General features: G+C 45.3%; 1 protein-coding gene across 1 annotated transcript; it reads right to left on the minus strand.

Annotated features, from left to right (window-relative positions):
* Positions 1–9,488: 9,488 nt before the first annotated feature.
* LOC124234976 (granzyme H-like) lies at positions 9,489–12,504 on the minus strand. Its single transcript, XM_046652680.1, has 4 exons — positions 12,450–12,504; positions 11,168–11,315; positions 10,524–10,653; positions 9,489–9,638 (listed from the first exon to the last, which is right to left on the minus strand). The coding sequence occupies exons 1-4, from the start codon at positions 12,502–12,504 to the stop codon at positions 9,489–9,491; spliced, it is 483 nt and encodes a 160-aa protein (XP_046508636.1).
* Between the last annotated feature and the right edge of the window lie 3,441 nt (positions 12,505–15,945).

The following is a 15,945-nucleotide window of genomic DNA, read 5'->3' on the forward strand; positions in this document are numbered from 1 at the left end:
AATGAACATAGGGGTCCATATCTTTTTTAATTAATGTTTTCATGTACTTTGGAATAATGCCCAGAAGTGGAATAGCTGGATCATATGATATTTCTATTTTTAGTTTATTGAGGAATCTCCATACCGTTTTCCATAGTGGCTGCACCAGTTTGCATTCCCACCAGCAGTGTATGAGGGCTCCCTTTAATCCCTATCCTCTCCAACGCTTGCTATTTTCTGTCATTTTAATAATAACCATTTCTAAGTGTGTGAGGTGATATCTAGCTGTACCTTTGATTTGCATTTCCCTAATTATGAGTGATGTTGAAGACCTCGTCATGGCCTGTTGGCCATCTGTGTATCTTCTTTGGAAAACTGTCTGTTCATATCCTCTGCACATTTTTTGACTGAGTTGTTCATTTTTTTGTTGTTGAGTTGCATGAGTTCTTTATGTATTTTGGAAATTAATCCCCATGGCATATATGATTTGCAAATATCTTCTCACAGTTGCTAGGCTATCATTTTGTTTGGTTGATGGTTTCCTTTGCTGTGCAGAAGCTTTTTAGTTTGGTGTAGTCTCATTTGTTTATTTTTTCTTTTGTTTCCGTTGCCTGAGGAGACATGCTATTCAAAAAGATACTCCTAAGACCCAGGTCCCAGAGAGTACTGCCTATGTTTTCTTCTAGGCATTTTATTGTTTCAGGTCTCACTTTGTGTGTGTGCTAAAGATAATGGTCCACTTTCATTCTTTCATTCTTTCTCCTGTGGCTGTCCCGTTTTGCCAACAGTATTTAGTGAAGAGACTTTCATTTCTCCATTGTATGTTCTTGACTCCTTTGTCAAAAATTAGCTGTCCTTCCATTTCTTTCCATGAGTTGTCCATGGAGAGTGGAATGTATGAGAGTAGATAGGGATACCTATGTTTTTTAAATGTTTCATTTTCTGTTTTAGTAAAACATTGTAATATTAGATCAAAGATTAGTGTGAAATGTTTCAAAACATCCACAACTAGTTGCATCTACTTTGGACTGTTTTATTACATTTCCGTCAGTTCCAACATTTTTCTTCTCTGGGATGTTGGGACATTGAAGTCTGTGCATCCCACCTCCTCCCAGGGCCCCCTAGGCCGCCAACAATGCAAATCGTCTGTGAAGGGTTATGCTGGGTCACTTCCCCTTCATCCTTCTGATGCTGCTGTGGTCAGAAACCAATCTCGTCGCTCTTGGCTTTGCAGGAGAGCAGTGTACTACCGAGCCATTCCAGACATCCTCAGGGCTGCCTTAATATCACTCTCAGAAGGACGTTTTGGAAGCTCTTTGAGAAGTTTTTACTGATGGGTCTGTAATGTTTCATGGAGTGTCAGTGCTGGGTGAAGGCTGTGCCCGCGCCATTGTCTTCCCACCACACGTGTCTGCTGGAGCAAGAAACTCTCTTTCCAAGAAGTGACCTGTGCTGTTGCCCTTGTAGAAAGAGCAGGGGACACAGGACATTCAGTGACATCAGCATACAGTCTTCCCCTCAAAGGAGTTAGTGGGAAAAGAGCGAATTAGACTCTGGAAGTGGCAGAGATTTGAAAAAGATGCCAGATCCTCAGTGTTTCCTGGCAGAAAAAGTCACTTCTGAGACTGAGCAGCTGATCCTAGGGCCCTGAGTAAATATAGGAAGAGGTGGAGGTGGACATAGTCCCTGAAACCCTCTTCCACAAATGCTCAGAGAATCCAAATATTCAAGATAGGAGAGTGGTGATACACACTGTGATGCATTCATGGGTGGAATGCTGTCCAGCTGTTCAAAAGCATCATGTTTTAGAGACTGCTTAGTGGCATGGAGCGGTTTGTATCATCTGATATCAGGTGGAAAAAGTAGACTATAGAATAGTGTATGCAATTTGATACTAAATCTGTTAAAGAAAAAGACAAGAACCAGAACAACCGTTTTATGTGACTCTTATTTTCACCTTTATCTTATCTAGTTTTTTCTATAATTGAAATGTATTAATTTTATAGGCAGAAAAAAATTTAGGTCTCATGATTGTTATAAACAGCAAACACTATTAAGCATTGTGGTCGAGATGAGCTAGCAGTTTAATAAAACAATTTCCTGTTCTTCCAGGGGACACAGGTGAACCACACTGTGCAGCCTCACTTGAGGTCAGGTGTGGCTGTGTGACTGTTGCCACAAATGGGATGTGAGTGGAAATGCTGTGCGCACCTTCCAGACCAGGTCCCCAGCACAGTCCTGTGCTGACTGTTTAGACTCCTCCCCTTCCAGGGTTTGATGCAGGTGAACACGGGGAACACGGATGCCACCTTCAGGGAACTGAGTCTAGTCCCTTGATCATGGGTTGACCATGTAATGATTGTCCAAAATGGGACACTTGAGAGAAAGAAGCGGCACCACGCACCAGGAAGTCATTTTGGACTGTGTGTGAGCAAGAAAAAGACTTCTGTTGTGTTAGTCACTGAAATGTTCAAGTTTATCAGTTAGAATAATTAAAGTTATCTTAACTAGCACACAAACCATCTTCCTGAAGCCTACCATTTTCTGAATTGTAATATTTATAAAAATAAAATTATTTTAATCAGTATACAGTTTAAAATATACAATAAGTTAAAAAATAGAAAGAAGAAAAATGTCATCCTTACTCTCACCACCCAACTGACCACTGTCAACAGAAGACTTTCCACATAGATTTTTTTCCTATGTGTATTTTTACTTAGGTGTGATCACAATATATTTAGTTTTTCATCCTATCATTTAAATTATTCAACATAAACATTTCCCTCATTTTATTAAAAATCTATTGCTGAAAATCATTTAATCATTTAATGTTCTCATTCATATTTAATTAATAGGCTTTTAAGTTATCTAAATAATACAGAAAAATTATGAAAATGAATATGTTGGACTAAAAAAAACCTACAAGGAAAATATAAGTATAAACAAAGATACGATTGGAATATATACAGATCTCTAACTAATTTGGCTTAAACACACCTGGTGAACATCCTTCTCTGCAAAAAAACTTAATTCAGTCTCAAAACTTTTAAGATCACGTAGTGTTCACTGGTATGAAACTTTTCAAAAGCTCATCCCCAAATTGGTGCTGAACGTTGGCATTGTTTCGGAGGTTTGACTTTTGTGACAAATCTGTAAGGAATAACCTTGCCCGCTTCTCTCATTGTGCTTGAAGGCTAGGTGAAAGACTCCTTTCTTCCTTTTATTCTTATGAATTTTTGTGCACAAGGTCGAAAAACGCCATTTTCTCAATGTCCATACTGAATGTAAGCATCATTATTTTTGTAAATTCCTCCTGATTAGCTAAATAAAAATTTATTAACATTTTAATTAGCATTGATTAATAAGTGAGCTTCTCCTTTTGTCCAAATGTTGATTAGTTCTTTTATAACTTAGCTCTTAATGTTCTTAGCCTAGTTTTCTCCTGCAGTGGATACCGTAGATGTTAAGGGTTGAGGAATCAATAATGAGCTGGTGCCATATTGTACCAGTTTCCTATTTTGGAGATTAATACTGATTCCAACTTGGGGTTATTATTAAACAATGGTGTGGTGAACATATTTATTAATAAGACACACAAACACTCCTATACTTTAGACCTTGTGTAAGAATAAGTCCTAGAAGAAAAATGACTAGATCAAAAGGAGAAATAGACATAAACTGACCTAAACTCCATTTTAAGGAAACAGGTATAATCAAGAACATCTCAGTCTTTCTGATGCTACAGGTATTAGAAGGTCATCATTTTCCTTTTTTTTTAATTAATTAATTTTTTTATTAAGATCATGATAGTTAACAACCTTGTGAAATTTCAGTTGTACATTATTGTCAGTCATGTTGTAGGCACACCACTTCACCCCTAGTGCCCTCCCCTCACCCCCCCTTTCCCCTGGTAAACACTGATCAGTTCTCCTTGTCTATATGTTAACTTCCACCTATGAGTGGAGTCATACAAAGTTCGTCTTTCTCCATCTGGCTTATTTCGCTTAACATAATACCCTCAAGGTCCATCCATTTTGTTGTGAATGTGACAATTTTGTCCTTTTTTATGGCTGAGTAGTATTCCATTGTGTATATATACAATAACTTCTTTATCCAATCATCAGTTGCTGGGCACTTAGGTTGGTTCCACATCTTGGCTATTGTAAATAATGCTGCGATGAACATAGGGGTGCATGGGACTCTTGGAATTGCTGATTTCAGGTTCTTAGGATAGATACCCAGTAGTGGGATGCCTGGGTCATAAGGTATTTCTATTGTTAACTTTTTGAGAAATCTCCATACTGTTTTCCATAGTGGCTGTACCAGTTTGCATTCCCACCAACAGTGTGTAAGGGTTCCTTTTTCTCCACAGCCTCTCCAACATTTGTCACTCTTGGTTTTGGATATTTTTTGCCAATCTAATGGGTGTAAGGTGATATCTTAGTGTAATTTTGATTTGCATTTCCCTGATGATTAGCGATGATGAGCATCTTTTCATGTGTCTATTGGCCATCCTTATGTCTTGTTTGTAGAAATGTCTGTTCATGTCCCATGCCCATTTTTTGATCAGGTTGCTTGATTTTTTGTTGTTGAGCTGTGTGAGTTCTTTATATATTATGGAGATTAACCCTTTGCCAGATAAGTAACTTGTAAATATTTTTTCCCAATTAGTGGGCTGTTTTCCTGTTTCAGTTCTGTTTTCCCTTGCCTTGAAGAAGCTCTTTAGTCTGATGAAGTCCCATTTGTTTATTCTTTCTATTGTTCCTCTTGTCTGAGGAGTTATGGTGTCCAAAAAGATTCTTTTGAAACTGATGTCAAAGAGTGCACTGCCTATATTCTCTTCTAGAAGACTTATTGTTTCAGGCCTAATCTTTAGGTCTTTGATCCATTTTGAGTTTATTTTTGTGAATGGTGAAAAAGAATGGTCAATTTTCATTCTTTTACATGTGGCTGTCCAGTTTTCCCAGCACCATTTGTTGAAGAGACTTTCTTTTCTCCATTGTATGCCTTCAGCTCCTTTGTCGAAGATTAGCTGTCCATAGATGTGTGGTTTTATTTCTGGGCTTTCAATTCTGTTCCATTGTTCTGTGCACCTGTTTTTGTACCAGTGCCATGCTGTTTTGATTACTGTAGCTTTGTAGTATGTTTTGAAATCAGAGATTGTGACGCCTCCGGCTTTGCTCTTCTTACTCAGGATTGCTTTAGCAATTTGGGGTCTTTTGTTGCCCCATATGAATTTTAGGATTCTCTGTTCAATTTCTGTAAAGAATGTCATTGGGATTCTGATTGGGATAGCGTTGAATCTGTAGATTGCTTTAGGTAGTATGGACATTTTAACTATGTTTATTCTTCCAATCCATGTGCATGGAATGTCTTTTCATATCTTTATGTCATCATCAATTTCTTTCAAGAAAGTCTTGTAGTTTTCATTGTATACATCTTTCACTTCCTTGGTTAAATTTATCCTAAGATATTTTATTCTTTTCATTGCGATTGTGAATGGGATTGAGTTCTTGAGTTCTTTTTCTGTTAGTTCATTGTTAGTGTATAGAAATGCTACTGATTTATGTATGTTGATTTTATATCCTGCAACTTTGCTGTAGCTGTTGATTGTTTCTAATAGTTTTCCTATGGATTCTTTGGGGTTTTCTATATATAAGATCATGTTGTCTGCAAACAGCGAGAGTTTTACTTCTTCATTGCCTATTTGGATTCCTTTTATTTCTTTTTCCTGCCGAATTGCTCTGGCCAACACCTCCACTACTATGTTGAATAGGAGTGGTGAAAGTGGGCACCCTTGTCTCGTTCCTGTTCTCAGAGGGATGGCTTTCAGTTTTTGTCCGTTGAGTATGATGTTGGCTGTGGGTTTGTCATATATGGCCTTTATTATGTTGAGGAACTTTCCTTCTATACCCATTTTATCGAGGGTTTTTATCACAAATAGATGTTGGATCTTGTCGAATGCTTTCTCTGCAACTATTGAGATTATCATGTGGTTTTTGTTTCTCCTTTTGTTAATGTAGTGTATCACGTTGATTGACTTGCGAATGTTGAACCATCCCTGTGTCCCTGCTATAAATCCCACTTGATCATGGTGTATAATCTTTTTGATGTATTGCTGTATTCAGTTTGCCAGAATTTTGTTGAGGATTTTTGCATCTATGTTCATCAGTGATATTGGCCTGCAGTTTTCTTTCTTTCTGTTGTCCTTGTCAGGTCTGGGGATCAGAGAGATGTTGGCTTCGTAGAATGTGTTAGGGAGTGCTCCATCTTCCTCAATTTTCTGGAATAGTTTGAGAAGGATAGGCATTAAATCTTCTTTGAATGTTTGGTAGAATTCTCCATAGAAGCCATCTGGTCCTGGACTCTTATTTTGGGGGAGGTTTTTGATTACTGTTTCTATTTCTTTACTTGTGATTGGCCTATTCAGATTCTCTATTTCCTCCTGATTCAGTTTGGGGAGGTTGTAAGAGTCTAGAAATTTATCCATTTCTTCTAGGTTGTTCAATCATTTTCCTTCTTAACATGTGTCATACCACATTAAGTGCTCTTATCAGGTGAGAGGGAGAATTGACCCACCAGGCACTGTCCTTCAAGGCCACACACCCATGCCCCTGGTGGGGAATATCCCTGGCTACTCTCTCGCTGGCTCTGGCTTACACCCTGGGGCTCCATGGAGCTCCTCATGGCTGACGTTCTGGGGTCCATTTCTTTATTGTGATGACTTCTCCCAAGAGTGTTCTTTTTATCACTGTGACCCGAAGTTGTCCCCTGGCTCCTGCCCCTTCTACTATTCACTGGCTCATCTCCACACGTGCATTCAGCTCTTCCTTCGTGCCTCTGCTGGAGCTTCTGTCGGTGCTGTGGGTCCCACAGAATGCTTGGTAGATGGATATGGGGACTGTCTTGAGTGAAAAATAAACTTTCTTTTGCTTTTCATCTTAGTTTTCAATGTACTGGATTTTACTTTTCATATCTGTGTGATTTGTTTGTTATTCTTCTCCAAGGTGGTCCTTCTCTTTTTGATGTTGGTCCCGACTGATTCAGTGTTTGTCCAGCTATCACGAATTTGTTGCGTTCCGTCACATGCAATTTATCAGTGGTGCTGTTTGCAGGCTACAGAATCCTAAAATAAGATCATCTGGGTCATAATTGATGACAAAAATATTTAATGACCAATCTTTAGATAAGAAAGATAGAGCGATGTTTATTCAGCTATTGCTGAATACTAGCCTGGAAGTGCTGTCTCCATCAGGGAGGAAAGCTCTATTGAGAAGTGTGGACACAGCATGGCTATAGACCATTTCGCAAACAAGAACATACATGAAATAGGATAGGAATGCAATTTTTTTCCAACTCGCAAGGATATGCTTTTCTGTAGTTTAGCACATATATAACAGGTCAACTTGACCTTTGTCCTCTGAGAAGAAGAGCTTATCTTCAAAGAAGTGCTGGTATTGGAGTCAGAGAAAGAGAGACATTAATTCTTACCTTTACAGAATGCATTCTTGGGGCCGGCCTGGTGGTGCAGTGATTAAGTTCGCATGCTCTGCTTCGGGAGCCCGGTTTGTATCCCGGGTGTGGACCAACGCACGGCTTATCAAGCCATGCTGTGGCAGGCAAACCACATATAAAATAGAGGAAGAAGGGCATGAGTGTTAAGTCAGGGCCAGTCTTCCTCAGCAAAAAGAGCATGATTGGCAGCAGATGTTTGCTCAGGGCTAACCTTCCTCAAAAAATAAATTAATTAATTAATTAATTAATTAATTGATAAGTAGATATATAATTCATTCTCTGCTTTGGGAAAATGTTTGAAGCAGATGTACAATGTTTGGTGGGTCAGAAGTCAGGCTGTTCTGGGGAAAGCAAGTTTTAGGTTGAATCATGGTTAATCCAGAACAGCTTCCCCACATACCTCAAGATGTGAAAGCTTCTTGTTATTCTTACTATTTTCATCACACTGAAGGATCTTGACTTGAAATGTGACATTTTTTGCATTTGTGGACTGGGGCTCATGCCTTCTGCATGTCAATAAATTAAGATAAGGCTGCCCAGGTGGCTCACTCCTCTCTCCCTCCCTCCTGTCCTGTCATGGGATACTCGAGCACGGATTGGGAAACTCAGGAACTGTGGGTCTTGAAGTCTCTTCCAATTTCACACTGCCCTTCTTGAATCGAACAAGATGACTCATGCGAGACTCTAATGTGCAATACAGATAAAATACAGAGATTTTAATTATTTTCAAGGCAAGATTCCTTGTGGATTCCAAATACCAATCCATTTGCCAAACTGACCTGCCTGGGGGAAGGGGAGGAAGTAAGAGAATGTAGAGGAAATTCCCCTCCATCTAAGTTTCCCAGTATCAGGGACACAGCTTCTTATGTGTCTGGCACAAAGAGAGAGATCAACAGTTGACTTATTGATGGACAGCCAAGTGGTATTTTCTGGCCCAGCAGCCCTGGAGGCATCAGGCTCACTGAGCTGCTGTAACCCAGGTTGCCAGCAGGGGGAGACAGGCCAGGCTGAAAGGGGCTGAGGCTGCTGAGGGACTCACAGGAAATTGTGGATGTGGCCCTGGGAATGTTAGGCTGGATGGAGGAACTGAACTGTCTCTGTTCTGGTGGGAAGTGCGTACTGGGTCCTCTGATAGGCATCAGGTGGGCCGGCAGCTAAGGCATGAGAGTGACAAGCCATGGAGGGGAATTCACATGGGACTTTGGGAACTCGGTTAGGGAGATGAGAGAGAAGCTGGCTCAAATCAGGGTGGGCTGGAAGGGAAAGGAGCAGGTAGACAGGGCAGTCAGAAGGAAAACAGATGCTGCTGTGGGACAGTCAGCCAGGGAGGAAGGTTGATTGAGCTCAGTTCTGGGCCCAGGGTAGGGCAGGAAATGGGAACAGAGTGAGGCTGGAGGCCATCATGGCAGCATCTGAGCATCAGAAGCTGCAGATGGTCCTGGCTGTGGGAGAAGCTGCCCCACTGGAGACAGAAGCCCTGGAAACAGGAAACTCAGTGCCCACAGCGTGGCCCCCTGGCCTCCTGTCTCCCTGGAGTTATTCCCCTTCCACTGCCCTGCTGCTCCCTCTGCCAAATTGTCAGGGTGTCGGTGATGGTGGTTGGGTTAGAGAAGGTAAGAACTTTCTAAAGCCCAGGGAGGAACATATTTTGGGCAAGAAGATTGTCCTTTTATAATGAGCAGCCTTCAGACTCAGCCCTTGCACAGGGCTCAGCACCACAGATGTGCGACTGAGAAAGGATACAGCATGGGGTTTAGGGGGAAGGAGAGCTGGAGGAGGAAGGAGGAAGGACAGCCACAACTGACAGCAGAGGGCTGCCTGGAGCATGCTGCTGCGTGTTGAAAGTGGTTCAGTGAGTCCGTGAGACTTCAGTCACACTCGCTAGAGATCCATTTATTACGGCCCTGCAGTCCCACTGCCCGCCCCACGGGATTCCTGCCTCTGCCCCAGGAAAGATGGTCAGGCACAGAGGAAGGTCAGCCTCCTGCCTGCTGTTAGAAGTGCTTCATTGTTGACTTTATCCAGGGCAGAAAGTGTGAGACCTTCATGGAGACTCCTGGAGGCATCCCGTTGTTTTGTCCATAGGAGAAAATACCCTGGATTGGCTTATTACACATGAGGGGGCCTCTGGAGTCTCCCCGCAGGCAGAGAGAGGAAGGACTGAGTTGGCCTCCCTGTGGTCCTGCCCTACCCTCCAACCCAGAGGTCAGTGGTCTCCATTATGGGCTGTGTGGGGGAGCAGGGCCAGGGAGGGCCTTGTCAACTCCCTCATCCCAGGACTCCAGCATGGCTCTGACTGTCACATGCAGCTCCACCCAGGTCAATGCTTTCTCTCTAATCCTCAGGGAAATTTTGGTGAGAACTCGGCTGTGGGATGACTGATCCTTCCTCGCCCTGCAGCCCTGCTTTGCTCTGGGGATAAAACTGAAGACTGCATCCGTACACCCCAGGTGCCCAAGCTCTCAGGCTGAGGCTTGAAGACATGGCCACGCCCATCCCTGAGAGCTCCCCATTTCCTCTCTCCCTGGGTCTGTCTCGGTGGATGCTGGAAACCCTAACTTGAAGCTGCTGCTCATCTTCTTTGTGTCCCCTACACAAATCTGGGGGTTCTGGTTGTAGTGGTCTGGGAAGTGGGAGTAACAATCATCATCCTTCTGCACAGTCAGCTCCACCTCCTGCAGTGTGTCGGACACTCTGTCTACTGGGGATACTTTCCCCCAGCCGGCCACTCTACACACCGGTCTTGGGTCCACCTGGGCTGTGCCCCTGTGCAGGCTGAGGGGCCACACAGTTATAGTCTGCTTGGCCTTTCTCTCCACTGATGGGAAGAGGCAAGATAGTCCAGCTCAGCCACTGGCCTCCAGGGTCCGGACACCGCGATGAGGCTGCACTGACTTCCCTCTCCCCTGAGCCACTGGGACTAGTCAGATGGACAGGAGGGGAAGGAGGGGAGGGACAAGTTGCAGTGGGAGGGGAAGCAATCTGGACCCAGGACAGCAAGAGCAGCAGGGAGGTTCCCTTAGCTTTAGTAACATGATGTCATTGGAGAGGTTCTTAGGATTATAGTCTGGGTGGCGGATGGCTTGTCTCTCAGTGATGACCTGCTGGGTCTTCCCCTGCTTCTGGATGTTGTGGGCCCCAAGGGTGACATTGATTACTCTGCAAAGAAAGTAGAGTGAGGTGGTGGGGTGCATGGAATCAAAAGAGATCCAGCCCTGGAGTCATGAAGGGAGGGTGACATGGGGGAGTACAGGGCTGCAGCTGGTGGAAATCAAAACAAGAGGAGGACTGGGCACTGAGTGATTGTCCCCTGTGCTTCACAATGACCTTGAGGGTAGGTCACCTGGACGCTTTCTCTAGCCCTCAAGTCATATTGTGAAAATACTCTGAGTATGCCTTTTCACCCTAATGATTGCTTTCAGCTTTCCCAGCTGCTTTAGTTGGACAGTGTGGTCTCTTTTCTCAACCGAGTCACTTGCTTTCAATTCAGACGCTCTGACCCCAAAGTTTCCCTGTCCTATTTCTCACTTTCCGTCACCCAGTCATGCTCTCAGATGGTTCCTCTCATGGCCTTGAGTTACCAGGAGCTGGGGGAGCTCACCTGGGCTGCCGCCCCTGGGCAGAGGTCCCTGTAGGGGTCTCAGGAGGTATCAGTTGTCTGCGGGCCCCTCACCTTCCCCGGCAGTGAGCAGCCGTCAGAACAAAGTCCTCTAGCACGAGGACACTGCCACACCTCTTCTTTTTGTTCTCAAGCAGAAACTGAACAAACACCGTGTAGGGGCGGGAGTGGGGCTTGTCCTCATGTCCTCCGATGATGTTCTCTGAAAGAAAAGACTGGAAGATGGGCTTTCCTGGAGTGGCTGTGGTCAGGAGGGAAGGTTCTGGAAGGTGGTGATTGAGGGTGGGGTCTACAGTGCCCTGCTGCCACCAGGGAGTGTCTTCCCAGGTTCTCCCAGTAGGACAATAACCTTTTCTGAATGTCAAGCCTCAGAACCTCCTGTGAGAAAAGGGACGACAGTACTTGTTGCCCTGTCCTACTTCAGACCATGCATGGTGAGACAAGAGCTGTCTTCATGATGGTGGAGCCCAGGGGATCATGGACAGGGCTCCGCTACGCCTTCTGTCTCAGTGAGTCTCCTAAGCCCGCTGAGCCTCTGCTAATGTCTGAATTTGTGCCCGTTTCTAATGATCTGTCCGTGAGCTTATGGTGCTGGATTTTCTACAGTCCTCATGTCCGAGAGTCTAACCCGTCCTAGGATCTCAGTAAACATTTTGTGGCTGCATGAATGAATGTCCTTCACTTAGCTTTCTGCTGAGTTTGGTGGGGATCGTGCTGGTGGAATTGAAGGCCATTGGCCTGGAGAGGGGACACTGTGTGGAGCAGCCAAAGGCCTGAGACGGCAGGGGGAGGTGGGGCTGAAAATGTGCTGCCCAGGACCATGGCAGAGCCATGGCAACGGGGCACCCTGCATGCAGTCATCCAGCCTCTTCAGAGACCAGCTGCTCCCTGGGCTTCTCTCCTCAGCAAGGGTGAGGGGGTGAAGTTACCAGGAAGTGAAACTGAATCTTAAGCTGGGTCCGGGACAACTCTCATTACCACACCCGATTTTTCTAAGCCGCCCTTTCTTGGGTTAGAGTGAGGGATTTCAACTACTTGTCATTTGTAGCTTCCCATCCTCTGCCAAATAGCTTTCTATGAGCAATCTACTTCCCAGGTGATAAGAGAGAGGCTTACACACTAAACCTTCTAGTGAACACCCTTCCTTCCTGCCATCCTTTTTGAGTGTTTATGCAGCATCGGACTTGTTAGTGTAGGTTTGGGGTAGAGGCTGGCGTCTAGAAAGTTTTTGGGCTCAAACTGAGGAAAGTCCCTGACTGTGCTGGGCAGAAGGGTGAGGAGTCCAGAGGGTTTTGTGAGATGGGCTGGGGTTTCTGGAATGGGGATGGTCACTCACCTGTCCCAGCTTCAGGAGGCAGAAGAAACACTAGCAAAAACAGGAGTGGCTGCATCTTTCCTGAAGGTCTGCCGAGGTCACAGCTGCTGGTATTACTTCTTTCCAGACACAAGGTCTCCAAGGGGAAGGCAGGAGTGGTGGCTCAAGACCTCACAGACCTCCTAGACCTGTGCTGCTCTGGTTTCCTTGTGTCATCTGCAAGGTGGTTTGTCGAAATTCTATGGATTGGCTTAGGTGACAGTAGCACTGTCACCAACCACACTTGCACTCTCAGTGCTGGGTCACAGCGTGAAAGCAAGAAGAAAGAACAAGAAAATGAAGCCTGTGCTGCAGCCACCAGAGGAGCTGGACCCCAGAAGCCCCTCGGTGACTGAATCTAGAATGTCTCCATTTCTTAGCTCCTGGATCTTTTTCCATCCTGATGAAGTCATGAATAACTATTTAGGAAGCTTGCTCCAAGGAGATGAGTGAGATGGCTCCTGCCCTTGAGAAGATGGTGGTCGCCTTGAGTAGACTGAGAATCTGCAGTTAGAGTGTAGGCCAGTAAGGGCTGTGGTGGGGGTCTGCTTGGTGGTGGGAGATAACATCTGAACCTCCCTTAGGGGCATGTAGAGCTGGACACACGCAGACACCCCCAGTGGTAACCTCACTGCCTCTCTGACCACAAGTCCAGCCTAGTGTTTTGGAGTATTTAGAATCTCCTCTTTAAATGTAAATATTCTGTGACAAAGAGAGCTTCATTCATCCCACAATTTTGAGTAAAATCCTGGACTTGATATTCATGGGACCAAAACAAACCATCATTGCGTCCATCAGAATTGAATGCCTAAGTGGTTTATTCTTGAGTCATTGAGCACCCCTGGACCTGAGGCGGGGATTGTTCCACCCCAATCAGAGTGTCTGTTTTCTGAGGAGGGAGTTGCCCTTGAGAAATGCTGGCTACTGATGTCAGATGGGGAAATGGATGCTGATCATCCTAATAATCACTATCCACCAAGTACTCTCTGTCCTGGTCCAGTGAATCATGGCTTTGTCATCCCTGGGCCTAACATAAGTATTTGCCAACAGATTATCCCAGCATCCTCTCCAGTATGATGACAGATGAGGAAGTAGTGGAAAAGAAGACATTATGAATTCTAATCAGCCCAATCCCAATTCTGTTAAAGCAGCGGAATGTTATGAAGACACAGAAAAAGACGGGAAGGCAACGTGCTTAAGCACTAATGATGCTGGTCTCGGGGAGGTGAAATTCTTGGGAATTTTCATATTCTTATTTGTCTGTTCTGCCTTTACCTGTCTTTCTATGATAAACATGCATTACTTTTGTACCCAGTAAACATTTTCCCATAGTCAAAGCACACTGATCAACGGCAAACATTCAGCAGATGACTTCTTTCTAGTTTAGCCTTCTCTAAGGTGGATATTTTGAAAATGAGTTTACTTTTCTCAATCCATTCTTATATACAAGATTCAGAGACTGTTGAAAAATTTGCTCAATACGCTATAGGCCCTAGGACATTGTGGTGAATAAAGAAAGAATTAATGATTTCCACTCTAAAGATGGAAGTTCATTAAGTCCCTGGCAGCCTTCCCTCTATCCTCCTCTACTCAGTGCATTGCTGGCTTCTGCCCCAGAGAAGATGGATGGATCAATCCTGGAGGCAGTTTTTCCATGGGGTAGAAAGCTTGAGGTCCTGCTGTAGACAAGTGAATGTTTCCCATTCTTTTTTCCAAAGGAGACAGTGTCCTGGGCCACCTTGTTTCTCACAAGGGAGCCACTGGGCTCCCGCTGTGGGCAGGGGAGGAGGGGCTGGGCTGGGCCTTCTCCTGCTCCTCCCCTCCCTTATGCCCTGAGGTTAAGCGGTCTCTGTTTGGGGGCTGGGAGTGAGATGTGGGCCAGGACAGCCTTTGTGCCCCTCTTTGCTCTGGGACCCCGGCCTGGCTCTGACAATTCCTTTCTTCTCCTCCACCAGGAAGACTTTGCCTATAATTGGCTGTGGTAGAGTCTCCTATCCCTGCAGGGTGACAGGACCACAGATTGAATTGGTGACAAGGCTGAGTACATAAGGATATAGCGAGTTCCCTCTGCTCCAGATCTCCTCAAGCTTGGCTGTACCCCAGGCTGGGCGTGGACAGTGCTGGGGATCTCACCTTAAAAAGTCTTCCTCTTTGTTGGGTCCCCCACACATATCTGGGTGATGCTGTTGTAATGGTCTTTGTAGTGAGAGATGCGTTGCTCATCCCTTTGGATATCAAGCTCTACTTCCCACAGTTTTATGACTGAAGAAGTGTTCCCACCAAGGTCCTCCCAGTGAGCCACACTGCACACCGTCCCTGGCTTTGCCAGCTCTCTCCTCCTGGGCAGCCTGAGGGGGCTCACAGAGGCAGTCACGTTGGCCTTTCTCTTCAAGCTGAAGGCAGAGGAGAGAAATTCACAAAGACTCCAGGGACCGTCATGGGGTTCCTTTCTCCACAGCCCTGATACAAGTGAAAGGGTCATACTGGGAAGGAGGGACAGGAGTGAGGTCATGGGGGATGCAAAACCTCAGGATTAAAATGTACAAGAACCAGTGGAGCCATGAGCCCTACCCTTAGTAATACAATGTCCTTGGAGAAATTCCTAGGCTTGTAGTCTGGGTGGGGGATGTCTCCTCTCACAGGGATGACGTGCTGGGTCCTTTCCTGCTCCTGGATGTTGTGGAGCCTGAGGGAAAATTGGGTTAAGCTGCACAGAGCAGAGTGGGATGTGTAGTCACAGGAGATGCACCCCAGGAGCCATAAAGGAGGCACGAAGGCTTGGGACACAGCAGGACTGGAGTGGGAGTAATTACAGGGGGTGGGGCCCTGGGGCTGAACATCCCCGTGTCCTCTGCTTCTTGGCGTCCCATGCTGGCTGGCGGTTCCTGGAGCAGATTCTGGGTGCTCAGTCAGATGCAGAGCTTGCCTGTGTCTAAGCAAAACCTGAATTTCTCACTTGTGCACTCTGGGCATGGAGCACGACGTCAGCCTCCTCCCGATGGCACATTTGACCAGCCCGTCACTTCAACAGACCACTTGCACTGACCTGTTCCTATCTCTCCAAAGCTTCCCTGTCCTCTGAAGGGCTCTTCTGTGTTACTAGGTGGCCCAGCTCTGCGACCTCTGAGAAGGCAGTTCTCTGTGAAGTGTCACCAGAAGGGTGGGGCCACATGCTGTTCCTCAGCTTCCTCAGCAGCGAGTGGCTGCTGTCAGCACAAAGTCCTCACACTTGAGGAAACTCTCACAGCTTTTTCTTTTCTCTGGACTCTGGATCAGAAGAAATACCAGATAGAAACAAGAATAAGGATTGGCCTCATGGTCCCGGATGATTTTTCCTGAAAGAAAATTCTACCCTGCTTGCTGTGCTCATGGAGTCACAGGCTGGAGCAGGGAACTGGGAACAAAAGAGAGCAGGGTGGGAAGGAGCTGGAGTGGCAGATAGTGCGGTTTGTAGTGGCTTGAAGCAAGCAAGAAGGGG

This window comes from Equus quagga, chromosome 2 (assembly GCF_021613505.1).
Source record: "Equus quagga isolate Etosha38 chromosome 2, UCLA_HA_Equagga_1.0, whole genome shotgun sequence".
NCBI lineage: Eukaryota > Metazoa > Chordata > Mammalia > Perissodactyla > Equidae > Equus > Equus quagga.

What these genes read in the sequence shown, in the direction of transcription:
- LOC124234976 (XM_046652680.1), bottom strand. Translation starts at nt 12,504, where the DNA reads ATGCAGCCACTCCTGTTTTTGCTAGTGTTTCTTCTGCCTCCTGAAGCT. An exon ending in GCTGCTCACTGCCGGGGAAG is followed by an intron (nt 10,654 to 11,167) that starts GTGAGGGGCCCG and finishes CTTTCTTTGCAG; the next exon opens with AGTAATCAATGTCACCCTTG. An exon ending in TCTCCAATGACATCATGTTA is followed by an intron (nt 9,639 to 10,523) that starts CTAAAGCTAAGG and finishes TCCTCTCTCTGC; the next exon opens with CTGCGGGGAGACTCCAGAGG.